We start from the raw sequence: 27,847 nt of genomic DNA, 5'->3' as shown, positions 1-27,847 counted from the left end.
GATGTGGGACTGGTAGGAACTGTTGTTTTTGTTATTGCTATTAATGTTATCCTGTTCGTTATGTCGAATGATGCTCCGGTGACCGAAAATATTGCTGTGATTGGTACTGTAACCGTTGTCGGAATTCATGTTTCGATGATTACGATGCTTTAAACTGTTGCTGTGTATGTTGTTCCTTACGTTAGAATAATTTCGTGCTGTATTTTGTTTCCTTTTCCTTCTAGCTTTTTCAGCATGTTTTTGTTGATTTAGCCGTCGTGATTTGCGCGCGTCGTAATCTGACCAGTCTGCCTTCCAGACCCTCCTCATGCCCAAAAGACGCCACCCTGAGTCATCAACGTTTTGCTCATTGTTTAACTCTTCCAGCAAACTGGGGAGAGAGTCAGGTGATGGTGATATCACTTCGTATGGGGAGTCTGGCATATTAAGTGTGACACAGTTAATTTGGGTTTCGATGTTGCCAATACCAGCCGATAACGATTTCAGCTCATCTAATACAATACCTAACCCTAGTATAGGGTTTTGTTGCATTGCAACAGTAGAGCACAGGTCAGAAGTTATATTGCTGATATTTTTCAGCTCGTCCTTGAGAAAGTTAAGGTCTTTGGAAATTCCTGCTGTCATTGTTGGCATTGAATTTGCAAAATTCAATGTTTTTTTATATCGACGAGTAAAGCATCGAGTCGGTCGATCGCTTCATGGACAATGTCAGCATTATTTGGGTGAACCGTGGAGCGATGAGTCACCTCCGTGTTTTTGTTGACTTGGTCGACCAGCCGCGCTTGTTGCTCCACAAGCGCGTTGAACTCAAAACTAGCCGTTATCATAGTTTGGCATGAGCTACAGCATGGTAATACATAAGACAAAATGTTGATTGTCTTGTCTCTCTTGCGAATTGAGCTCCTCTGAACAGGCACAGGTACAGATAATCCTAGACAGGCTGCGTGGAATTGACGCGGGCATCCAGCACATTTCCACATGCCGGAGTCAGTGGAAGAATCCACAGCACAAATTTCACAGCTCATTTTAACGGCGTACAACAACAAAAGTTAAAAAAAAAAAACACACACGCAAAACGGCACCCGCACGCAAAAAAAAATAAAATAAAATGAAAACGAAATTAAAGCGCACGCGGCTAGGAGCGACTAAAAAACGCGTCCACACTGATTGACGATTGACGATACGATCATTCAATGTCAGTTTTCAAAAATAGAATCATAGGGTTGAAACGATTGTTATCCTGTGTAGAATTTTTCATTGAACTAAGTGTCAATCAATCTATTTTAATTTGTTTACAATGTTAGAAATTGATCATTATCTGTGAAATTACCAGTGTGTGTGTGTGTGTGTGTGTATGTGTGTGTACTCAATCTAACCCCCACTGGCCGGTAGTGGTATTATGGAAGAAATTTGCTTACAACAGTCCTTGATGTAATCATTTAAAGCAAGTTTAGTCCGGGAGTTAGAAAGCGATAGCTCTACTGCAGATTCAGCAACCCATTTCAGAATGCCTGGTAATTCACGTCCATTCCGAGGTTACTTTCACATACAATAAGCCCCGCATGTAAACACTACCGTTATCCTATGAATAATGGTACTGCAAACACACTTCCAGATTTCGAAATGTGATGTTTCGAAATCTGGCGCGTATATGGAAATATATTCCTATATTCAAATTCTGTCTCTGAAAAAGGACCGGTTTGTTCACTCGCGGTAATTGAAAAAATCTTCCGCGTTGTTTTTACAACCCAACACGACATTTTGAATCACATTCGAAGTTTTTCATTTGCCGATTTTCTGTGAAATTACCAGTGATATAAAAATACCTACATTTAGGCGCAAGTGCATTTGAAAATATATACAAATATTTTCCATAACATCTGCTGAAAATTTATTTCGTACAAGGATTTATTGATTCCAAATTTAATAAAGAAAGTTACTTTTAAGCAATTTCTTCCAATATCTATATTTCCCAATTAATGATTTTAAAAATGTCCAAAAACTAAACAAAACACTCAATGTAATAAGTAATTCAAGAGCCACATGTGAAAAGGGCATACAAGCTTTTTGTAAACAAACCTTTGTAGGCACTTTTCTCACCAACCGAGGGTCGCCCACGCAAACCAGCAATTTCACCCTACCCGGTGATATTAAAGGTTTGCGTTGGTGTCATATGGGTGGCGAAAAAAGGGCATAAGACAGTTTGTTTACAAAAAGCTTGTATGCCTTTTCAACATGTTGTGCTTGAATTGTGCTGAACGACAGCGTCATCATAGTCTATCGATTTTAATACCATAAGTTCTACACATTTATTTCATGTAAAAAATAATTTCCATATTAACGTTGATGCACCGAATTACGGTATTGAATTTGTATTGTTGAATTGTATGATGAGTTAAAAATTACGAAAAATATTTGCTCAGTCACCATGACTGTTTAGATTCTCGGCCTAGGAATGCATCTCGCTGGGAAATTTCTCGACTTCCTTGTGCAAAGAGTACCGTTGTACTTGCCACACAATAATAAAAATGCAAAATGGTACAGGCTAGCTCTTAATTAACCGCTGTCGAAGTGCTCAAACAACACTAAGTTGAGAGCTGATGTAAAGTCCTTGTGGGGACGTAAAAATGCCAAAATATAAAATATTTATTTGCACAATTATTTATGAAAATTTTGGCACTTGTATTCGGGAATCTCTTTCCATAAGATAACAAGTTCCAAATTGATATGTGGGACAATAGATTAGTTACTAAACTTACTATTCAGGCTAAGGCCTGGTTGTCCTTAGCTGTACACAGAAGTCGTCTCCATTTCACTCGATCCATTGCTGCCTGTCGTCAACCACACTGTATGTTGAGTATCCGCTGGTCACCTTCCATCTGGTTGATCCACCTTACGCACTGCGTGGTTCTTCAGTTTCGTTCTACATTTAAAAAAATAATATTAACACATATAAAATGTAAATGGTCGTTTAAAAATTTCTATAATTACACATGTTGGGGGTTAGAATCAAAATACCTGCTTGTGCCGGTATCAAAAGAACGCCAACTACCACTTCTACCCGAAGATGATTGAATAAAATTTCACTATAGTTTTATTATGTTCACTCAAGCAACTCAACAGAAGACATCGTGAATCAATGATCTACATCCAAACACTGCCGTATAACAAAATTAGCTCTCATTACAGCTACCTACAACTCCTGACTGGCTTCTGTAATGAAGCATAAAAAGTACCTTATAGAAGCATTTACAACTCACACTTTTATGCATCGAATTATAAGGCTCACCAAACTATAATCATAAGGCAGAGCCATGTTACAATCAATAATAACAACTAACGCATTATACAAAAAAAATCAAGCCACATTTGTACACACTACACTACAACACAAAATTACCAAACCCCACGTCGGTGCAAGTTGTAGAGCAAGTTTACGGCTTTTCTTTTGCTCATTAACCACAACCTGCCGGTGCTGCAACCGCCAATAATGACCACTACACGCTCGTAAAACACATTCGCCGCCGTCCCAGCCAATGTCACTCATGTCATGGGCCATTTCACAAGCAAACTGAAAAAAGAGCATACCTATTTTCGGTACTAACATTTATTGACAAAAATAAAGCATTACGCTGCTAATCTATACCAAACAAAAAGCCTACAACGACTTATATGCAAGGTCTCCGTTATCTTTTTTAATCATATCGGCTGCCTTCTCGCCTATCACAAAACTGTGCGCACTCGTGTGGCCGGTAGGGGAATCGGGAATTATTCCCACGTCAGCCACTCGTAGTCGTTTGATGCCGTAGACCCTCAGGCGGGGATCAACTACTGCTTTTGGATCACTTGCTGGCCCCATTTTGCATGTGGCCACCTAAAACCAAAATCAACTATCAGAATTGAATCTTTCGCCTCAGTTACCTATAAAAGTTTCACCTGATGTTGGAAGGTCGCAGTCAAGGTTCGAACATGGCAACGCCAGTAGTCCAACGTATTGAACTTTAAGTACTCACACCCTGGAACTTTATTCGCGTACAATTCTACACCCAAATGCTTAAAGGCCGGTTGCGAAGTGACGTTTATTGCATGCAAAATTCCATAAACCAATGCTTCCACATCTCGATCGTCCTCGAAATACTGATACTTAAATTCCGGATGACGGAAAGGATTGGTAGATTTTAGGCGAACTTGACCACGGGCACGGGCCTTCAACAGCATGGGAAGATACATGAACGCTCTTTGGCTGTTGAGTGGACGGAAATATTCTTCGTCAATTTCATCGCTCAATTGATAGGCAAACTTGGTAGATGGAGACGAATCAAATCCGAACGTAATAAAAGCCTGCATTATCTCCACGTCCGGAAGTCCAGGATCCGGGTCCTCAGCAACAGGTGACTTCACGTACATCAAAGTCTCCACTGAATTAGACGTCATTGGTCCTTTGCCGTTATTAAATTTCATTATTTCATTGACCGATGTCAATTGCTCCAAACTTTTCAGTCCATCCGGGTCATTATGCATAATAAACACCGGTCCGTATACCCCTCCATGTTCCGTCACCTGTTTTCCCACCGGCAAATCTTTCAATACCTCAATGCCATGCTTCTTCAAATGCTTAGCCGGGCCAACACCGGACAGCATCAAGAGCTTCGCACTCTCGAACGCCCCAGCCGCAAGAATCACCTCCCGTGTCGCCCAAACGGTGTAGCTTCGCTTCCCGTTTACAAACCGAACTCCCATAGCTTCCTTGGTTCCTGAAAGAACAATCACCCAAACCATCGGTACCACGACTCTCTTTCATAACTGACACACAAACCTACCGGGATCTATGAGAACCTTAGTGACCCACGAACGGGTCATGACGTGCAGATTCGGTCGGTTGATGATGTCCTTCAGGTAGGAATTACCGCCGGTGGCACGATGCCCCTTGTAGGTGTGCGCTTGTAAGTACGATACTCCAATGAGGTCCCCGGCATTGTAATCCAAATAGCGGTAACCGGCTTGTTGGGCGCCCTTCACAACGGCGGTGGCAATTTCAGATCTGCAAAATTAAAAACTAAAATGAATGAATTATTTCCAAACGGTCGTCTAGCGAGCGGCATAATGTTAATTATGCATTGTTTATTATGAATGGCGGTGTTTATTGTTGCACATCAGCGAGCTTTTGTACCATGGCATTCAATTTACAATAAACTTATTCAAAAAATAGCAGCAGCTATGACATTTTTTTTTCGATGCGGTAAATGACTGATTTTTTGACTAATAAACGTGAACGCATTTTTGACTAATAAACGTGAACGCAGTATTCCTAAAATAGGTCAAATTCAGGCATAGATTGTAATATTTCGATAATTGGCTTATCTTCAGCGTAAGCTAAACACATTTAATTATTATCTTTAATGCATGTTTGTTTTACATCAAAAAGCACATTTACTTCCCCGAATCAACTAAATCCAGTAGTACCACATTAAACTTGGCAGCACTGTTTCTCGGTAGCTGATACTATTGCCCTTTAGTGCAAATTATTTTTAAAAGAATCTTTTGTAATGTAACGTTTAAAATATCCAAAATTTCGTTTCACAAGTTTAACCTTGTGTATTGCGTAGTATTCGGACTGTGTCGAAAATGATTTAATTTGCCTATCTAAATCCGTAAAACATGTTTTAAAATGATAAAAGGTTCTTCAATTATTTATGTCATATCCTTTTTATGAAGTTAACTCAACAAAAACAAATATTAAAATATACTATTACATATTTTTGGGATCTTAGAATTCGCTTCTCTTATAAATTTTGGACGCTGTGACAAAACGGGGTTTTCTTATTTTTTGTGCCCATCCTACAATATTTTTTTAAGCTTTTCATAATCTTAGTAGCCTTAACATCTATGAATAAAAGGTTGTGAAGAAAACGTAAGATTTCTCAAACCTAGAAATATTCAAAAATATACTGGAACAATCCGTTAAGTAAACACGAAAATACACTATCCGAACTTTCATAAGAGGAACTAAATCGAAGATGATACCAGTCCCTTAAATCATGTTTTTTTTTATGTTTTTCATTTTAAATTTTAAATGTACATGGCAAAAATAACACTAGTTTACAAATAAAAATAAAAATAAAAATAACATCAATGTTTGACTGATGAAACATAATGTGAAGTTTATGGTAGCGAGCCCATACAGCACCGCATATAGGTAAACTGGCAACCTTATGTCTTCGGTTGCTTGTATTCGGGTTTTTTCGTCATCATCATCATTTGTTTAGATCAGTCGGTCATTATCAGTAGCTCGAAGTGAATAAACAAATTTTTCAATTTTGTGCATCCCAAAAACTGCAAGTATGTGTATCGTTCTAGTCGTCTTGTCATCTCTGCTATTCTCAAGTGCATCGTATGCACTTACTTCCCTGTGCGCACACTAGGGCCGTGCTGGGCCACAATTAGAAAAGTGAGACACAACGTAGGAGTAAGTTTGAACATTGACTTATGATCCTAATGCAAAATCGTGTACTGAATCCAAAAAAGTAATCTAAAAAAATCTCAATAGGATGCCATGTTGGATGATTTGCTTATTTTTAGGAATTTTTTTAAAAATCTCAGGAATGTTTTGCTTTTATCTAATGGGGGGCTGGGTATACCTGCGAACTCCATCGAGCAAATAACGATTAAGCAAATGATTTAAAACAAATCATAGTTACGACTATGAATACAGGCAATTTTTATAATATTTAAAATACTTCAACTTCAGTGTCACTAAGTTAAGATAAACATTCGCTTACAAGATGTTGCAGCCCTAAAAAAAAAGTCATTTGGATGAATTTCACTCCGATGATCGATTAATCATATTGTAGAGCAGTTTTGAAGCCAGTGCTTTTAGGGAAATGAAGCAATATATTCCTGCATTTTTAGCTTAGCACAAATAAGATCACATTTTCTCCATGTTCTAAAAGATTTCTTTTTTTTTTCAAAATATTGTTCCATCGAAAAGTCCGAGCAGTAGGAAACATCATTTTTAAACTGCTCGAATGGTGTGATCCATTTTCCCCATATGACCATTTCCGACCCATTAAGCTCAACCCGGATTATTCTTTCTTAATCTAGCGCAGTTTAGCACCAAACGGAATGTTATTATTACTTATGGCTTTCAAATTTATTTACCTTTCCGTATGTACCGTAAGATTTGATAAAAAGAAACCAATCGTTGAGATATTGTCAAAAGTCTAACACTGCTTCTTGACGCCAAACTCCGCCTACGGATTCTAAACTCGGCCTAACGCATTGAAACGCTATTGAAACGCCAATGAATTCACTTCGGCCTATCGGATGAAGATAAAAAATGATTCGGTCGGAGCGCTTCTTTTGTTTATGGCAATAATGTATCGTACCAAAAGCGCAATTGACTAGTTAACTCTGAAATCAAGAATTTATTTGATGTTTTCTGCTCGATAGGCCCGAAATGGGCGATTAGGCTGAAGTAGTTATCTACCCTACCTATTTTTCTTTAAGCATTGGCAATCCATGAATTCGTTTATTGTGACGCAACAGTGCCGTTACTGACTAGGCTATCTGAGTCCCCTCTGATAGTCAATCGGATCGCTGCTCTTCCATCGTCGTTTTTGAAATTTAGCCTGAACTGATGTGTCCAATATCTCTATTCTGTCTTAGAGAAAAGGGTTTTCCAAATCAGAATGCTGGACACCAGCATTAGATTTGGAAAACCCCGGGAATTGAACCCTCTCTTCGTGGCACTCCCAATAGACCTGATGCTGCTAGCTGCACGACCTTCAAGCCTACAAGAGTGGCCAGTCAGTGGCCATTAGTTTGGGTCCAAGGGGTGGCCACTCTACACACTTATTTTGTGCCACTTATTTCTCAGTGTGCCGCAGCTGTGCCGAGAGTGCGTCATCTAAGTAACTTTTGATTGCTTGTGAAAAATATCAAGTTTGGCAATCCGGTTAGTTTGCCAGTTTGAATGTTTTATTTTGAAAAAAACAACACAACAAGCAGTGGAATCCGAACGAAAGCGACTGGAATGATCATGTTCCCGTGGAGCAACGGTCAGCGAAAGAAAGAATCCCGCAGCCACAGTAAAATAAAATTCAGCTTTATCCGATTTAGAACTGTTCAGTAAAGGGTCATTTCTCTTCCTTATTCCTTTCTTGGCCGTTTCTTTGCCCCCACAAGAAACGATGTTAATCATCAGCAATTACCCTGGCTTTGGTCTGCATTGCGCAGAATGAATAACTGCTTCGGACAGACCACAGGATTTGCGCTGTTGGGGAATGAAGCGAAAATTCTAGGTTGAGTTTTAAAATGCAAACATTTGATTTGTCAACAACAATGATTTGATCATTTGTGCTGTGCAGGCGCAGAGAATGTTCAGTTTCGCTAGTAACTTTAAATATCATGAACCATGGGTGCCAAACTGTGTCAATGAGTGTGCCCAAGTGTGCTTACATCTGTTTTTGGCACACTTTGCGGAGTGTCCAACCCCTTGCGTGGGTCATCACTCTTGGGTCATTCATGACTTGTCCGGAGATGAGAATTGAATTCATGACTTTGGCGTGAGAGGTATGTAGGCCAGTAGGCCGGGACCGTCCCATTTAGACAAAGTTGTTTTGTATAGCATTCTTAATCTAAGCCCGATATTTGATGATATTTGAGTAATATTTGGATTGTTGGTAAGCAAATTAATAGGATCGTTCCGTTTTCTATACATCTGTTGAAATTTTACGCAGTTGTTGGAGACCGCAATACGCATTGAAATAGTAGTGGTTAACAGATGGTTGTAAAGTTGACCACCCTAGTGGCCATGTAAAGAAGCAACAAGCTTGAAATGAACTTGGAGTGTTTCAATCAGAGCATGTACATATAAAGAATTTTATTTATTGTTCGATTCTTCATAAACTACGGCCCCGTAAGTTAATCACTCAATACTGTAAATATAGTCATAAATGTCTACATTAAACGAAATTGACATACTAATGGTATTAAAATCAGTAGTTATGCAGTTTTATCTTTCTTATTTATTTGTCGTCAATCAGTGTAGACCGAATGCTGTTGCCTTGCATGCTATTTTAAAACATACGTTTTATTTGAAATTGTCAGTAAATGTAGACTGTATATACAAATATCTAAAAAATAAAAATTGTTATAAACTTAACGAGATGAAATCCTAGCAGTTAGTGTTCTCCTTACTGTATCTTTAGACATCATTAGATCTATATGCTCACAATAATTATAATACACTCTCATCATTCTATTAATTGGTCCATTTTTACCATAATTCGTTCTGTGAGGTGACAGTTGAAATACATTTCGAGTTCTTAACATGCGTGATGGTACGTAAAAATTTAATCTTGCTAATATTTTTTTCTGAATTTACGCGTTGTGAGATAATATCATTGACAAAGGAAATCATGGAAATTTCTCTTCGTTTCTTAAGTATTTCAATGTTTATCAACATGCAACGGGACTCATAAGAAGGAAGGGGAAAAGAGGTCCAGCCTAGTTTTCTAAGAGCAAATAACAAAAACTGTTTTTGAACTGATTCCATACGATTTATATAAGTTTCATGGTATGGAGCCCAAACCACACTGCAATATTCGAAAATTGATCACACGTAAGCTATGTAAAGTGTTTTGATGGTATATGGGTCTTTAAAATGATAACTTAATCTTTTTATGAATGCCAACATATTATTTGCTTTGTGAATTGTGGTATTCACATGATCTACAAATGTCAACTTCGAGTCAAGAATTACTCCTAAGTCCCTAATTTTATCGCACCTTACAACCAGCTGGTTTCCTAGAGTACATGTAAAATCTAGAGTAGTGTTTTTGCTGGAATATGATATAATATTGCATTTTTTAACATTAATATCCAGCAGACTTTTAACGCACCAGTTGTAGAAAACATCAATTTCATTTTTTAAATGTACCAAATCAGAATTGTCAAAGATTTCCATGTACAATTTCATATCGTCAGCATATATGAGCACATTTAAACGATTTAACACAAACTTCACGTCATCCACAAATAAAATAAATAATAAAGGACCTAAATGAGATCCCTGTGAAACTCCCGAGGTAACATTAACTGCCGAAGATATTTTTCCTTTAAAGCGGACCATCTGTGTTCTTTCTGTCAAGTATGATCCAATCCATTTTAAAAGTGTACTTGTCATACCTAAACGTTTTAATTTAAAAAGAAGTAAGGGAATTACTTATCATTCAAAGTGTTTTGCTTATTTTTAAGACATTTTTGAAATCTCAAATTTGTAAATATCGATATGGGGTAAAATTGATCATCCCCTCAAATTGCTTTCGAGTTAATTTATAGAAACTGTTCTCATTAAATATGGGATCGCTAAATCCGAATCAGATGCTAAAATCATTGTGCGAAGTGTATTTTCAGCAAAAATTACAGAAAAAGGTTCCTTAAATGCATAATTGAGCCAAAATGTAGACAATTTATTTAATAGTTCCTCAACGTTACACAGAAAACCATTATTTTCTCAGGCGGCGCTGGTGGTATAGTGATAAACGTGAGTGCTTGGGACCAATTCCAGTGATGCCGTTGGGATTTTTATAAGGCAAAAAAATCTCTGGTCACGTAAGTAAAGCAGTTGGTCCTGGCTCATGTGATGATGGATGCGATATCTACCAGGTATGGTAGCCCACTGATCAGCACTCGATTGTGGAACAGAGTGCAACGATAAATAAAGGAATTCATTAATTTTTCAGTATTGAAAAAAATTTGCCGTATTTTTTAAATAATTCAGATTCATTGACACTTATTAGCATGAAAAATAAACCCTACCAAGGCAATAACAATAATCGTTGCAACCCTATGACCGTTTATTGCATTGTTGATATTGAACGTCAGTTTAATAAAATTGAAAATTATGCAGTAAAACCTCTTTTTTTGTTATTATTACCTCGTCAAAGCAATCATTGGAGTCTCACGATGAAATTCTATCAATATTTCCCTTGGTATTTATCATCGAAAATGACAACTAAAAACGTCAGTTCCACCCCGTTGATCAATTTTACGTCGGATTACGATACTGATCCCTATCATTATGGGTAAATTTGCCTATTATCGAAACCCTTTTAATTATTGTTACAGATTTTTTGTTTTCAATGATATACACGTTTATCCTTTAACAGATAAGCTAAATAAGAGTATGACTTGATTCTACCCTCGAAAACCTACAATAAAAGTAATAATTTCGCTGTTATGGACTATATTAAGTCCATTATTATTGAATTGTTTACATCCATCATGGACCGTTTAGGAAACACAATCATATTTAACATAAACATTCAGCTAATATAATTGGTAGAAACAATAGGTGGGGTTGAATTACAACCAAAAGAAACATTCAAAATGGGTGGCCTAAGGGTTATTTGTTAGCATCTGGTGTTCTTTGCATTAAAATGATTTTAAATAGTATTTGACCAATACGGTCTCTTTAATAAAAAACAAAAAATTTAACCAATATACATTATAACTCCGATACAGATGATTTGAAATAGTGCCTTCCGATGAAAATAAATCGCTTCATTTGTTATCTACTTCTTAAAAAGAGGCTTCATAAAAGGTAAATTTACCCAGGGTGATTCAGAAAAACTGTCACCGATTTCACAAATATGCAGTTGTTAATGGGTAAAATGGGTATATGTCCAAGTATTATTGTTTTAATTTCATTATTTTGTTTAATAAATACAGCTATTCGAGTAAGGGACATATAAATAATACATTTTTTTTCATTGTTTTCCGTTGATCTTATTTTCCGTACTGAGTACCAATGCACCCGACGTCAAGGAGGCAGCTCCCACACCTGGACCCTACCTATCGACAAACCAACTCATGAACCAGAGACCAACGGCTTTACTTCCTTTTCAGAGATGTTATGTCTCAGAACATCCCAGCGGCGCCGACTGGCATTGAACCCAGGTCTGCTGGGGTGAGAGGTAATCACGCTTACCACTACACCACCAGCACCGGAAGGTATTGAACCGATTAACGTGAAAATTTGTATGCAGTGGTTTTTTGGGGCCGGGAAAGGTTCTTATGACGGTTCGAGACCCCTCCCCGTCTGTAAGGGGGGGGGGGGGCTCCCATACAAATGAACAGAAAAATATAGCATACATTTTTGAATCGGCACATAAACTCAAGCTAATGTTGAATCCCGAGCAAGGCCGGGCACACTCAGCTAGTATACTTATAAAGATAGTATCATAGAGATCTTTTTCAGCTTAAGTGCTTATTTTCGACCTACCTAGTCGAAAACATAAAAAAAACATCAAATTTTAAATTTATTCCTAGACTATAGCTCAAAATACACTACACCTACTAAATAAGCCTATAACTATTTATGGAAGGTATATTTACACCCATTATATTTTATTAAATGAAGCACTCTTATGAAAATCAACTTTTCCTACCTGTATTTGTATGATGAAATAAATACAATAGCATTACAATGCATTTCTATGAACTTTAAACTCGTTGGATGACTTTGGACTTAAAAAGTATAACTCTGCACTGGTTTTTTTTATTATGAACAAATTATGCCAATCCAAAGAAAAATTAGCATATGGCGTCAGATTATCAGCTTTATGCCACGGATACTCTTGGATGACAAATTATGAGCATGAGCATTATTTGTAAAATAATTATGAGCACTATACAAAAACTATGCAAAAACTAAACAAGTGCGACCATGGATGTTCTCATAATTTATTGTATGTATGTATGTAAGTAGCCACCATCCTAGCTTGGGTCTTGCTCTGCATGCGGCTCCACTCAACAGCAAGATCAAATTCCGTCATCATTTTGAATTCAAAATATTGCTGTATGAAGGGCCAAAAAAGGTTGGACGGGCCCGTAAGCAGAGGCAATTACGCGAAACCCGCGGGAATAAGAGAATCTCCTTCCAACAATAAGATCCAACAAAACAAATAACGAAATTCGCAATACATGTTAAGCTTCCCACGGGATGGCTTGTTTAAGAAGAGCGCGTCAAATTCATTGCAACTGTTGGAGTGAAATGTAACTATCTAAAATGACAGTACACATTCTCTCCTAGACTCCGGTTTGCACTCCACTCCATTGTCCAATTACAACTTCAATGATGCCCTGATGCTCCCTCCCGTCCCAGTATTTATTGGATGTTCTCATAATTTATTATACAGATAATGCTCATGTCCATGCGGCTATCATTTGCGTTGAATTTTTTTTCCCTGAAATGGTAATATTTTTTTTACAATATTAAGAAAACATTACGTTTCATGTTTTGTTGTACACAGAGGTAAAGCGCGGGTAGTAGGATTGAAATTAGTTCATAACGGTAATTAATCTATTGATGCAATCTACCCAGCAGCAGGTTCATCGATAAATAGATTAGGAATTGGTTGGCAATGGATTTAAACAAGCGTTTCAAAAATGAACTTAACTTGATGGTATCAAAGCTCATACATGATGTGAACCTGTCGACCGCATCCAAAATTTCAGTGACCGTGACAATGGTGCATGACTTCAATATGCGGTATGACATTAGGTATTAATAATGTATTAGTTGACATGGCCAACCATTTACATTCATTTCGTGCCCTAATTTACATTGATTTCTATTTTTTTTTTTTTTTCATCAACGGAATTCCGTGTATGAAGCTTTAGTTGGTTTTGATATTGTCAATAACTCAAATCTGTATCTCTTATGCATGATGAACTCGAGCAAACAGAACCCACCATTGTTTTTCAGTGAATGTAAATTGCATTCACAGAAAAATAATAACAAGTTCTGCCTGTTCTAGTTCATCATGCATAAGAGGTACAGATTTGAGTTGTTAACAAAAGATTTAACTAATAACAATATCGACAAAAAATCCATGCATCATTTTACGGAATTGTTTTGATGAAAAAAGTTAGAGGCAAATGAATGAAAATGAAAGCACGAATTAAATGTAAATGATTTGCCATGCTTGTGTATGAGAGAAACAATTTACTTAACAATACGCTTGAAGAAGGCCAGACGGAAAATAAAAAGTCGATACATGCTAAGCGATTGACTACAAATTCAGCAGTACAAAGCAAAAGATCAATGAGCAGTACAAAGCAAAGATCAATAATTTGATTGAAGCTTTGACATTATATTTCGTTAATTTAATGACAAAACATGTTTTATCGAGGAATTCAGTTTCTATGACACTACTGGTTTGAAAACAAAAAACTCATTGACCTTTACAAAGTTTCATACCGGTTGCACAATTATTATTGTTTTGCCTTTATCCATTGCGCCGAACCATTCACGTCCACTATTTGTCGATCCAACTTTTCATCTACAAAGCAACAAGATGTAGGACATCGTCTGAATATTAAGCAGATACCCACTGGCTTCGCACGATATCATCCCATAATCACATAATTGCTGGACTCGCTATATCTAGATAGAGCTGGAATTAGGGTGAAACAGCTTTTGTTAACAATGCTTTATCTCGATGATTTCTTGAAAGCCATGGCTCTCATTGGCAAATCGACATCACCATCAAGTAGGGGAATACTTCGATGGATATGTTGCTTTATGTAGGCGTTCCTTGAATTCCTAGAAATCATCGAGTCATTGTTTACAAAGGCTGTTACGCCCTAACTCCAGCTCTATCTAGATATTGTATGGTAAGTGTGTCAGCGCTATTTCGCATTTTTTTTTTCTTATGCTCATCTGTTATCATGAAACACTCACCTAAACGGACAGTCCTCCACCGACAGCCTACCGCTTCGTCCGTGAAACCCGTTGTTGCCAAAGTCTCGAATGTTGGCTCGTTCCAGCTTTTTAAAGTAAGGCAGCATTTCGTCCCAGCTCCAACCGGGATTGCCAGCCTTAGCCCAACTGTCGTAGTCCAGTCTGCTGCCTCTGGTAAAAATTACATTGTTGATAATCGAAGAACCCCCAACGCCTCGCCCGTGAGCCCAACTGCACTTTTTGTTTCGCAACCCCTGACATCCGTACTTCTGCTCCTCAGTCTGATATCCAAAATTATATCCCGTGGATGCCAACGTTGGGCCCAGTAGTGGGGGATCGGAAAATACAGGAATTTCTCCTTTTCCGATTTCCAGCAGAAGCACAGTCCTGCGGGTATCTTCCGTCAAACGGTTAGCCAATACACAACCTGCTGGCCCGGCACCAACAATCACATAGTCATACGACGATTTCAGGCGCGGATTACCATAATTCATTTCAAACAGTTCTCCCGTAAAACCGAACACCGTCTGAAGCACTGGTTCCAACATCGAAACATTGAGAAAGCCCGCCGAAAATGATCTCAATTTACAAATTAACAGCAGACATATCAAAAGAGGATGGAATTTTCTAATTCGACGCATTTTGCAATCACCAAAATCTCCAGTCTAACCGATTTCACTGAAAGACAACCTGGTATCGTGGCACTTCACTCAGTCTACTCTCACTGCCGGATTAATATCATAGAATCCAGCCTGGATCGGTGATGAATTGGCACATTTAAGATAGACCCAGAAAAATCCCGTTCCACCGTTTTATCTTCTTATTTTTTTCTTTCTTTCTATATCCACGAGCTAAAATTCCTCGCCGGGTCAAAAATAAACTCTTCAGCTTAAACTATATAGATACACACTTGAACAGTCACTTAAGTGGTCAGATTTTTTTCGAACGTGCCAATATTTCGTTACTCAAACAACGGACCCACGGTACCTTCTTCCAGTACAAGGATGGTCACACCTCTCGCGATCGTGTCTACCAACAGTCTGAAGCACTGTGGATCAAGCATGCCGCATGCCAACCTCGCGCACGCCGTATTCCACTCGGGCGGACAGACCGATCGTAGCCTTAGGCATTGTACCGCATCATCGGCGATAGTCGGTCGGCAATGTTGACGAAATTATGCTGGTGGAGAATCAACGCGTGGTCAGGTCATGTTTCTGTAGATTGGAGAATTATTGTTCAATTACGATTGCGATTCATGTGGTGTGTGCAAAATTTCATTGCTTGATGAATGGCACCCAATCTGATTTAACGCAGGCTGTATGTTAGAAACAAAAATCGCATCATATGTTCATTTTCGACTCTGGTCTCTCTTCAATTGTCGAATGTTCGTTCTCGCTCATTGTCAGACATATTTATTATTTTAAAAAAGTTCCATCATCAACCTCAGTTGATTCTATAGGTTGATGGGTTTAGCGGTACCTTTATTTTTCGGTATCGATATCACGATTTGTTTATGATATGATTTATCAATTTGCGATTCAGGTGATAAAATCAATGGATCAATGAAAATGCAGAGGTTTTGACTCTGTGCTGTGGCTACCACAGTATTTTACATTTGATCGTCCATATACAGTAGCGCCAAAAGCATGCTCTAAAATGATCAATTCAAATGAATAACTTGGATACACTGATAGTATCTGAGCATGATCCGGATGTAGCTAAAAAAACCTTATTTTATTTCAAAAACCTGTCATGTGAGACACCAAATTACATTTATATTCAAAGAACATTAGCTATATTGAGAGATCTTGTTCAGAACCAAATTGTAAAAATCCAGATATGTTTTCGGTGCCCCCGATGAATAGTATGGAACATCAACATTTGTGAACATATTGAATACCTAACCATTGCACAGTGGGCCAGAAATTCAATCCAGCTGAACATAATTAATAACTCAAAATCGAAGCCGTTCTGAGAAGTTAAAAATAGATGGCGCCAACATCAATCTTTTCAGTGACATTCTGGAGATTTGAAGTTTTCAACAAAGTTGTCTTCTTTGAAACATACCAGTGTGACTGATCTAGGGGTTCAACTAGACACAAAAATTACTTTTGATTTGCACCGTTCAGTGATCATATCGAAAGCAACGCGACAGTTGGGCTTTATTTCCAAAGTTGCGAAGGATTTTTCGGATCCACATTGTTGGAAGTCATTGTACTGTGCACTTGTCCGTCCAATTTTAGAAAATGTGTCCGTCGTTTGGCATCCTCACCATGTCCAGAAACGGTTCATTCGTCTGGCACTGAGAAACTTGCCGTGGAGTGATCCTGACAATTTGCCGCCGTATCCTGATAGATGCCTACTGTTGGACTTAGACACACTGGAACAACGACGGAAAGTACAGCAATCGTTGCTTATTGCTAAGCTGTTGAATGGTGAAACTGATGCCCCCGACCTGCTTGAGATGTTGAACTTTCGTGTGCCGAGCATTCGAATACAACGGAATACAACGCTAATGAAACCAAGTCTTCACCGAACCATGTTTGGGAACAACGAACCAATCTCAGCGTGCATTCGTGCTTTAACGGCTGTCGTTATGTTAAATTATCTCTAATTTTATTCATTAAGACTAAATTGTCAGACGAATTATTTTAAATACAAATACAAAAACAGCTATTCTCAATATCTCACAACCTACCCGAGCAAAGTCCAGCATCAAGATGACAGCAAATCTAAATCAAATTTTGATATCAACATCAAACTGAAATCATAATTTGATTTCAGTTTACACAATTGACAAATTTGATAACAAATTTTGTTCTCATTTTGCTGTACATTCAATATTCAAAAATATGTTGTTGCAGTTTTGTTCTCATTGCCTTAGCAGAACATCATATTGAATAATTTTGTTATCAACAGGAAAAATGTATATCAAATGAAGTTTTCAGTTTGGTCTCACTGATAGCAGTTTGGTCTGTTTGTTCTCACTGAGAACAGACTGACAGCATAACAGAAATGATTTGATGAAAAAACTGATTTTTTTTTTTCGATACTTTTATTAACAACCGTATAGGCTTGAGAACTACTTCGACCTAATCGCCCATTTTGGGCCTTTCGAGCAGAAAACTTCAAATAAATCCATGTTTTCAGAGTTAACAATTGTTAATCTTCATCCGGTAGGCCAAAGTGAATTCATTGACGTTTCAATGCGTTAGGCCGAGTTTAGAATCCGTAGGCCGAGTTTGGCGTCAAGAAGCAGTGTTAGTTTTTTTTTTACAATATCTCAACGATTGGTTTCTCTTTATCAAATCTTACGGTACATACGGAAAGGTGAACAAATTTGGAAGCCATCAATAATAATAACATTCCGTTTGGTGCTAAACTGCGCTATATTAAGAAATTCTAAGTGTGGGTTTAGCGTAATAGGCCGGAAATGGGGTAGTTAACCCTATCAGTTTTTATTTATTTTTCTTGATGTAATTCCTCCACAATTGTGGATTACACAAGAGGAATGCATGTCTTCAAAAAATCAAAATTAAGGTATTTTACTGTTTCTTTGCAACGCAAAAAACACTTTTCCGTACATGAATGTTCAATCTTTCAGATGGTTTAGTAACCCAACAAACAATTCAAAGTCACAAATAAGCATACACATTGAATAAATGCTGTATAACAGTGTACAATGCTGAATAAAACAGGATGTTGAATAATGTGCTGAATAAAGTTCATTGAGATCGATAGATGCGCCTTTATTCCGCCGTTTGCTCTGATATGATTAATTTCCTTATTAAAAGCTTTATAAACGTTGACTGTCTTTCTTATTCAGAACCAGAAGTTTGATCTAATAACAAACTGAATTTGCACATACATTGTCGCTTAAATTCGACTGTTTTCAATTGATTGAATAAAATGCTTTATTAAACGTCTTATAAATGTTTTCTAGCCCCATTATTAGATTTCACTGCATTGCTTTACCATATTGCTGTATAAAGGTGAATACACTCAGCAAAATAGCTCTTATACCACCCAACAAACAATTCAGAGTGACAAATAAGCATATATATTAAATAAATGCTGTATAACAGTGTACTATATGGTATTATGCTGAATAAAAAGAGTTGTCGAATTATCTGCTGAAAAAGCTCATTGAGATCGATAGATGCACATGTATTCCACTGTTTGCTCTGATCTGATTAATTTACTTATTTAAAGCTGTAAAAGTGTTAAATGTCTTCCCAATTCAACGCCAGAAGTTCGATCTAACAACAAACTGAAGGAGTGTAATTTTTACATACATTGACACTTTAATTCGACTGTTTCCAATTGATTTAATAACATGCCTGATAAATTTTCTCCAGCTCCTTTATTAGATTTCATTGCATTACTTTACAATATTGCTGAATAAAGGTGAATACAGTCAGCATAATAGCTCTTATACCACTATGCGTCCATGTTTTAATTGCATGCTTTGTAAATGCTTTGTAAATGCTTTATAAACGACGTATTAGATTCATTATTCGACAACACTGATTCAGTCTCAGACAAGGCAAAATCAGTAGAGTAATGGTTATTGTTTCCACTTTCCAATTAGAAGTTCGTGAGTTTAATCCCAAGCTCAACCCTTTTTTTTTATTTGTGTAGAACATAAATAATTTAAATAGCAATCATCGATCAGATGACTCACGATGAATGAATTAATCATTCCCATAGGGCCTTGAAGGAGCTAGAGTTGCGATCGGGAGTGCTGATAGGTATTTACTTTCATGCAAGCTTTTATTGATTATTGAGTTGCCCATATGATGAATTCTAGGATAGCTCAGATGACAAGGCAAGCGGCTGGTGATCGGAAGGTACATTGTTTATAGTAGTAATAAATTTTCTAATATCTGTGTGGTGCGAGCCAAGTCAGAAATAATGAAATACAATACACTTAAGAAACACACCCTTCCCTGTCCCCCGTCCCTCTTATTTTGGGGTTAATTTTCCCACAGTTGAATAATCGTTTGATAAATGTATAATAATGTCTAATTAAACGTTACTTCACATGAGAATCAAGCGTATACAGAGCATCACTGTTTTAAGGAAGCATGTGATGTCTAATAAACGCTGAATAATCAAAAAAATTATCGTATAAACTCTGTAAAACTCATATAAGTCGATTAAAAGCTTCTCGACATACCTTATACAACACCAAGTGGTTCAATGTTGTGGTTGAATAAATTCTCCAGATTTGTGTGGACAAAGCCTGAACAGAAGTTATTATTAAAAATAGTACAAGTACTATTAAGCAAGCAGTTGAATAAAATGGCCAACAAGTCGTTTCTTTAATAGACGATTGTTTGTTGGGAATTATTTACATTTTTCTTGCCAGAAATGTGTTTTTTTTTCATTATTCATTAAATACACAATTATGGATCACTTTTGGGAGAGGTCTCAATTTATGGATCAATAAATAAAAATTAATTTTCTCAACTGATTTATTCAACAGACCTCATTCAAATTATTAGATTTAAAAAAAAAAACTTGTCTCACTTTTCATTTATTGGCCTTGGGTTTTCTAGCTCCTTCTTCAAATCATTTTTTTATACCATTGTAGCCACCTATCACTGGTAGCCAAACATGGCACATGTTACTGAATACAGCTTTCCCCCGAAGAACGCGTTACCCACTGAGTTGCACCCACCGCTTTGTCTCGGTGGGTTTTAAACCAAGCGCTCTGATTTTCTGCGAGTGACAACACGGCGAATGAGAACGACCCAAATTTGAGTTTAGTTCACTCATAATCGCCAAAAGTGCAGGAACTCAGCGATGAGTAAAATTTGTCTCATGGTTTCCTGTGGAAAACCTAAAAAATCTGCCGGAAAATGAGAAAATTAACGAAAATTTCATTCAGTCTCAGAGTAGTACTAATAGACTGAGTGAATCCAATCTGTACTTTTCTCGAATTCGGGAATTTTTCCCTTAAAAATCCTGGAAAAACCTGGGAAAACATGAGGCAAATTTACTCATCGCTGAGTTCCTGCACTTTTGGCGATTATGAGTGAATTAAACTCAAATTTGGGTTGTTCTCATTCGCCGTGTAGTTTTTCATTGACCTTACTCACATGCAAAAAATCAGTGGTTGAAACCCAATGTGGTACAGAGTGAGGTGAAGCAGATCGTGAAATATTGTTGTAATAATAGTAATATAGTAAACCAAAAAATCAACGTAATCGCAAGTAGTGACGAAGCCGGCGCCGATGGTGTAGTGGTAAGCGTGACTGCTTTCTAACACCCCAATGGGTCTGGGTTCAATCCCAGCCGAGGTCGGTGGGATTTTTCTGAGGCATAAATATCTCTGGTGACGTCTTCCTTCGGAAGGGAAGAAAAGCCGTTGGTCCTGGCCCATGTGTGTTGTGAATGGATGCGATATCCTACGCAGGTGTGGAAGCTGCCTTCCTGCACATTCGATTGCCGTCAATGGATGGCAATCGATGTCCGTCGGTGATTGGCACTAGATTGCGGAACAGAGACCGACGTTAAATAAAGGAAATAAGAAAGAAAAAAAGAAGAAGCAAGTAGTGACGTCACTAATTGCTTGTATCGTACAAGGATTTTACTCACACAACTTAACCGATTGCTTCATCTCGGTAATCCACACGGCGAATGAGAACGACTCAAATTTGAGTTTAGTTCACTCATAATCGCCAAAAGTGCAGGAACTCAGCGATGAGTTAAATTTGTCTCATGGTTTCCTGTGGAAAACCTAAAAAATCTGCCGGAAAATGAGGAAAGTGACGAAAATTTTATTCAGTTTCGGAGTAGTACCAATAGACTGAGTGAATCCAATCTTTACTTTTCTCAAATTCGGGATTTTTTCCCTGGAAAATCCTGGAAAAACCTGGGAAAACATGAGGCAAATTTACTCATCGCTGAGTTCCTGCACTTTTGGCGATTATGAGTGAACTAAACTCAAATTTGAGTCGTTCTCATTCGCCGTGCAGACTTCAATGGATCCTTTGAATCTGAACTAGATTCAATTAAAGTTTCCACATTTTCTGTCAAATCGTGGCTTTGGATAGAGTTTATAGAATCTGGTTCTGAATTTGAGTATGAGAAAAAGTGTAAGCATACCGTTACCACAAGTCCCTTACCCGAGCTTGTGGAGTTAACTGCAATGTCTGAATAATTTCAATAAAATAAAATAAGATAGTTAAATGTATGATCATATTTACTTGTTTTTTTTTTTCCTTTTTATTTGTTTTCCGTCGATCTTGTTTTCCGTGCTGAGCACCAATGCTACCGACGCCACAGAGAGGCAGCTCCCACACCTGGACCCTACCTATCGACCCATCAACTCATGAACCGGGGACCAACGGCTTTACTTCCCATCCGAAGGAAGGCGTGATCAGAGATGTTATGCCTCAGAACATCCCGGCGGCGCCGACTGGGATTATCTCCTTTAGATCCGATCGCTTCATGATCGTGCCTTATAAACCCCGAACTCAACCAGCTAGGGAAGATAATGATAGGTTTACAGTTTACAGTTAACAGTGTTTTCAACCCTTGTTCAGCTTTTTAGTTTTATTTCAAAAATAATAATGGAAGACCGCTTCAAATCTCATGCATTTATATGGAACTGCTTTAAATTTTTCTTGCTGGCTAATTGGATTTACATAAAACAGCAAAAAAAGGTTATGTTCCATTTAATTCCACTTAATTCATTTTGGTATCCATGACAAATACGGATTTCGACTACAATGTGCAGTCTTCATCAGTGTCATTCCCACTAAAGAACTTATCAAAATCTAACCCCCTTAAGTACTCATCCCCTAGGTATAAAAGTCAAGATCACAGGTATAACAATTAAACTACAATGTGTTGCATCGGAACCTACCTAACTAATAAAAACCAAAGATTTAAGTAAAGGAGAAAAATCCATAAAACTCTTTAATAAGGAATATCCCAAAGGCTTGGTAGCCATCATAATGAAGTAATGAAAATGGGTTGTTAGCGGAATGCTTTAAATTCAATCTTTAGATCAGCTTACTATATATTCAGCCTGATGTTAATCAGCTTTGTACACCTTAAATCAACCAATAATCAGATTTTGTTCTCACTGTTCAGCTTGAATTGTTACTTGGAAATTCAGTGTTGCCCACAAAACAGTTGCTTGATCATGCCATAAGATTATCAATGTTTGGCTGAAAAACAATATTGCGCAAAGTTTTAGCTGAGAAAATTTTCCATAAGAATAGCTATAGAAATTTTTAACGGTACAATATGGAAGAAGGTTAGAAGACTACGAAGAAAAAGTTTAGTTTCCCCATAGTAATTCCCATATAAACTTCAAATGGTTTGTGCCCAGTCAGTTTCTTACCAAATCAGTTCAAACCTTGGGAGGCTAATCTAAACCCGATTTGGAACCACTTGAGCACTGTGGAGCGAACATCTCAGATTTTGCATCAGTCTACTGGATGAGGTCACTAAGTATGACTTTCAATGAACTTGTTTTTGAATTCTAATGTGATTTGCGATGTCGCATGGTGGGCTTTGGTCAAGCCAGATATTGGCTACTTCCCCGGGGGTACCCGTAACATGTCCGGAAGTGAACATTGTGTTCTTTGGCACTCGGTATGACCATCAATTGAGTTTTGATGAACTTTCCTGTGATTCGAGGTGCCACATGATGGACTTGATAAGTTACAGGTAGCCTCCACTCTCGTAACCCATGCTCACCGGAACATGTTCCAGCTATACACAATATATAGCTATATATGATGTTGTATCCGATTTAATCCAAATGTTCATGTAATTTGTGTCTTTCCAACCATAGACTTCTCTGACGTTTTGACGAGTTCTGCACTAATACTTGTGCATTTCACAAACGTCAGAGAAGTCTATTGGCGCAACATTTGTTACACACTTAGCACGGCAAAAGAAGTGTTACTGAGATCTCAGCAAACATTTCATTTGTTTGCTGAGATTCAGCTAAGCATTATCCGAGACTCAGCAATCAAATGTCACTTTTGCAGAGACCTCAGTGAAACTTTTGTTTTGCCAAGATTTGCACAGCCGAGCTCGGTCGAGAAAACTAAGTTTGTAAACAATCTGACATTCGACTTGGGCAGTAGAGGTTTAACGATAGTGTGGTTTTGGGAAAATGGTTTTGTTATGTTTGAAAATAGCTCTTTTTCATCTTTCTAAAGTTCTTGTTGTCACTTTTGGTAGTCTTAATATGTTTTTTTTTATCAGTTTATTATTGATGTTTTTTTTTTATTTTACATTTGAAGCAATGATCTGAAGCTTTTTGAGTTGATTGTTAAAAATGAAATGTGAAATCTGTATGTTACGTGTAACTCTACTGAACACACCCTTTTCCGCACCCGCACATTAATAATGTGTAGCAAAATGTAAGACTTTTCTACATTTCCCTCTCTCCTTCTTGCAAAACGTAATTTGTGAACAAAACTTATTGGGCAGCCTCGTTAGCTCCCAGATGACACGCAAGTGTCTGCATATCTAACACATGAATCCAAGATGATCAGTTATGCGCTGTTTACATTTATGCTAGTTCACTAGCTCAACCAGCTCAACCACTGTTACTGAAATCTCATGCTGGTAGATGCTGCCGCCCTGTTTACATTATGCTACAGTTCTAGTACACTAACGCAAGTGAATCAGCGTGTAAACATCACATTAGGTACCTGCAAACAGTGTTCAAGATTCTGCAATAAATCAATTTTAACCTAACGTCCACATGTATTCTAATCAACGTCATATGATGTAATCTAATGATTTCATCATTATTTCTCGCCCGCACGAAGGGTTCTTGTCAAGTACCCTTGTAGTCATTGTCGTGAGTACCAATAAACTACCAAAGCTGGCATCGCATCAGAATGCAACTGTTCCATTACGTGCCTTCGATATATGATCTATTTGCAGGCCACACCACTAGGCTTATTTTAGCTGGTAATGTAGTAAACTGAGATTGTAAGCCAACAAAAACATAGGTGCAACCTTGCCCACCAAGCCTTTCTTGTTAATTCAATAGTTGAGCACTTGCTTGGATTGCAGTTGTGGATCGCCGCAACATATTAGGGTGGTTTAAATTTTCGATTTTGCTGCACACGGCTCAGTCAATTTCAAATTAGGTCCTGATCATTCTTCAAAAACGTGAGCTCATTTGGTTGCAATCTCACGCCGTTTCTAGCGCACAAGTAGTGTGCAGTAGATTTGACAAAGTTGTCCTCAACACACCACTACATGTCGTATGTAAATCGACGATATTCCATACACAATTTTTAACAATTCCGGTGTTTATGCCAATTTTGCCAAATCCATAATTTGAACCACCCTATCATGATTGCGGGTGGGCTTTTCTTTGCTACACTTACCCACCCGTTTTGGGACGCATGAATGCATTCGCGGCACCCTCACGCATTATTTGCTATGATTTTTTTTTTGGCGTCCGTCACGTTCGCCCATTAAACACGGCATGGAACATGGACATCATTTAGATGGACATAAACGAAAAAAAAATATATTGGGCCAACATTTCACACCTTGGCACAACCAATTATGAATGCATGTTTTATGCGGCGACTATGCATGCCCTGGTTGTTAGTTATGTTTTGTTTTGTTTGGCTTAAATTCAGTTTCTTTTTTCGGCTACACTCCGAGCCGGTTGGCGTGTTTTGTTTTTAAACATCGAGTCAACGCAGCTTTGCGTCAACCGTATGATTTGTTTGCATATAATGGTGAGAAATTCGTTTCCCAAGTATCACCTTCATTAACCCGTGAAGGTAGCTGCAAAGATTGAAGTTTTCGTTCGCGGTGTGACCTCAACGGGGGTCTCCCGCTCTTGCAGGTGTTTGATAGATGCGAAATGATATTATAGCAGCAACTTGTGATTTATAACAAACGAATTTCGACACTCCAAAAACGCAACTTCGCACCCTCATTATGGAGAATTATTATGTTTTTATCGTTAGAATGAACCATAATTTGTAAGTCACCTTCAGTCGAAATTGAGATTAGAAAACAAGAGAAATGGTAAAATATTGAAGGTTTATTTTAAGCAACATGATGAAAGCCTGTACAGTTTGAAACTCTACACAGTTTTTACCAGAACATTCACTAAACCCATTAAATGTGTCAAAGAATCTAGTCTTCTTGCTAAACTATTTGCCGTCAAAGGATGATCGGTCGTCGATGATGATTCAACCGATTTCTCCCCCGCCATAGGGAAAACATTTCTCCATTGACGATCCAGAAATGGTGCCGTCAGTCCAAACGGCAGAACTCGCAAAGATTTCACTCCTTTCAGTCGAAACTCTCTATCCAACAAACTTATTTTGTGACTTCCGGTGGTTGTCAACTATTTGAATAAAATAATCATGATTATAATTTGAGTCAAACCATACATCACAATGGACCAACCGAGTGGAACCGCTTCAGCTTGACATCCAGGAAACAAGTCCAATACTGCCCACTGCCCACGTACTTCATACACTCGGGAATCCGATAATCAAGCGCCGTAAGATTCAAATGTTTGAAAGCCTCACTCTCCGTAACGGCACTGGCTGTTTTCAAAACATAAGCCAACATCCTAACCGTTTCCTCGTGGTCCGGATTGTAGTTGGGATCGTCCCAAATAAGCGACGGAACAAATCCAACCCAAACGTGATGATCCATATTGGCGTTTCCCATGACCATCCGCAGCCTTGCGTTTGGCTTCGCACCGTCTGCCTCTTCGCATTCCGGTGTTCTCAAGTATAGTTCCGTTCCAAGCAACATTGGGCTTTGCTTCAGAGTCACGTTTACTTTCGTGTGAAAAATTGGCACCATAACTGGACTACCCAAGCTAACATCCAACGACAGCTCTCGCAAACAATTCTCCAAAGGCCCTTCGGGTACTATCGACCCTCTGCTCAAGTGTTTGTAATCATTCATACATCTACCGGCGATAAGCACTTCTTCCTCGGCAAAAATGCACTGCTTCGAGCCATCCAGCTCCAGCTCGACACCCAACACCGAAGACGAAGCTGAAAAAATTTTGATGGTAAACAGCTATTTGTAGGAAACTGCATCAACGTGCTATTCATACCATGATTATACAATAGACGAGCAACTGCCGCCCCGCTCAACAGTTGCAGATTGGGATCGACGGCCCACAGTGTGTGCTGTCCCGTAGTATCCAAACCACGGGTCCGGTTCTTGAAACAAATGCCGACCCGTTGTCCATGGCGAAGTGGATCCGTAAACTTGTATCCCATTCGATGAGCGCATTCGGCGACCGTATTGGAAATTTGCAATCCCAGCCCATTTGGAGCGTGAGCTGGTTCGAGAATCTGATCACATTGATTAGATTGTAGCACTAGGATCGTTTTAGATTTGCAACTGCTAGCCAGGTACAAGCCAATGCTTTGCGCCACGTGGTCACTTCCGACGATGATGTAATGGTAACGGTCTTCGAGAACGATTCTTTTCCGTATACTGTTAGCTGACGGTGCCGCTAGACACGCGCGTATGGTAAGAAGGTACAGAACGAAGTGCACGCATTGTGTCATTCTAGAGGTAAGGTAATTGCTTATGGAATGCTACTAGAGATACGCCACTGCTACACAACGGTTATAAGTAACTCGTTGCATGCACTTTGTTTATGTTTTGCGTAAAAGGCAGACTAACCATTTAGACAGTGTTTGAAAATAATTCAGGACAACAATATGAATGGATTCCATGACATTTTTGATGGTACATAGTCATTTGTAACATTCAAAATGTATTTTAAGGATTTGAATTTGTCTTTATGCCTTAAGCATGGGGAGCAATATATGGTTTGCGCCTAGACAATTTATTTCAGATAAATAGTGTCTTCCGGAAAGTTTTTCCATGAATTTTAATCAAATCTTTAATTGAAAATACATTTAAGTTTTATTTTATTTTGTTTCAGTTAGACTGGCACAACGTTTGAATAAGTTGTTCAGAAGATTATCGATCTTTTTTAATTGAAAAGTTATAAAAAAATTTCGCTAAAAAATCTTCAACTTAAGAATGATGTTTTTCGAAAGATTCAGCCTTGTCCATATTGTGTCATTTTTTGACCATTTTCACATG

The 27,847-nt window shown here is 38.1% G+C and overlaps 1 protein-coding gene and 1 pseudogene across 1 annotated transcript; both read right to left on the bottom strand.

Annotated features, from left to right (window-relative positions):
- Positions 1-3,633: 3,633 nt before the first annotated feature.
- Positions 3,634-15,329, bottom strand: LOC135713385 (glucose dehydrogenase [FAD, quinone]-like; annotated as a pseudogene).
- Positions 15,330-15,871: 542 nt separating this feature from the next.
- On the bottom strand, positions 15,872-27,300 carry LOC135713392 (uncharacterized). Its single transcript, XM_065236496.1, has 4 exons — positions 26,838-27,300; positions 26,171-26,775; positions 25,956-26,108; positions 15,872-15,928 (listed from the first exon to the last, which is right to left on the bottom strand). Exons 1-4 carry the CDS (start codon positions 27,298-27,300, stop codon positions 15,872-15,874), a joined length of 1,278 nt encoding a protein of 425 aa, XP_065092568.1.
- Between the last annotated feature and the right edge of the window lie 547 nt (positions 27,301-27,847).

This window comes from Ochlerotatus camptorhynchus, unplaced genomic scaffold (genome assembly GCF_037179485.1).
Source record: "Ochlerotatus camptorhynchus isolate MF236.1 unplaced genomic scaffold, CSIRO-AGI_Acam_v1.1 ptg000551l, whole genome shotgun sequence".
NCBI lineage: Eukaryota > Metazoa > Arthropoda > Insecta > Diptera > Culicidae > Ochlerotatus > Ochlerotatus camptorhynchus.
The sequence above is the reverse complement of the archived record's forward strand: the minus strand, read 5'-3'. Positions and strand labels throughout refer to the sequence as shown.

What these genes read in the sequence shown, in the direction of transcription:
- LOC135713392 (XM_065236496.1), bottom strand. Translation starts at nt 27,300, where the DNA reads ATGACACAATGCGTGCACTTCGTTCTGTACCTTCTTACCATACGCGCG. An exon ending in TCGTCTATTGTATAATCATG is followed by an intron (nt 26,776 to 26,837) that starts GTATGAATAGCA and finishes AAATTTTTTCAG; the next exon opens with CTTCGTCTTCGGTGTTGGGT. An exon ending in AGCTGAAGCGGTTCCACTCG is followed by an intron (nt 26,109 to 26,170) that starts GTTGGTCCATTG and finishes TTATTCAAATAG; the next exon opens with TTGACAACCACCGGAAGTCA.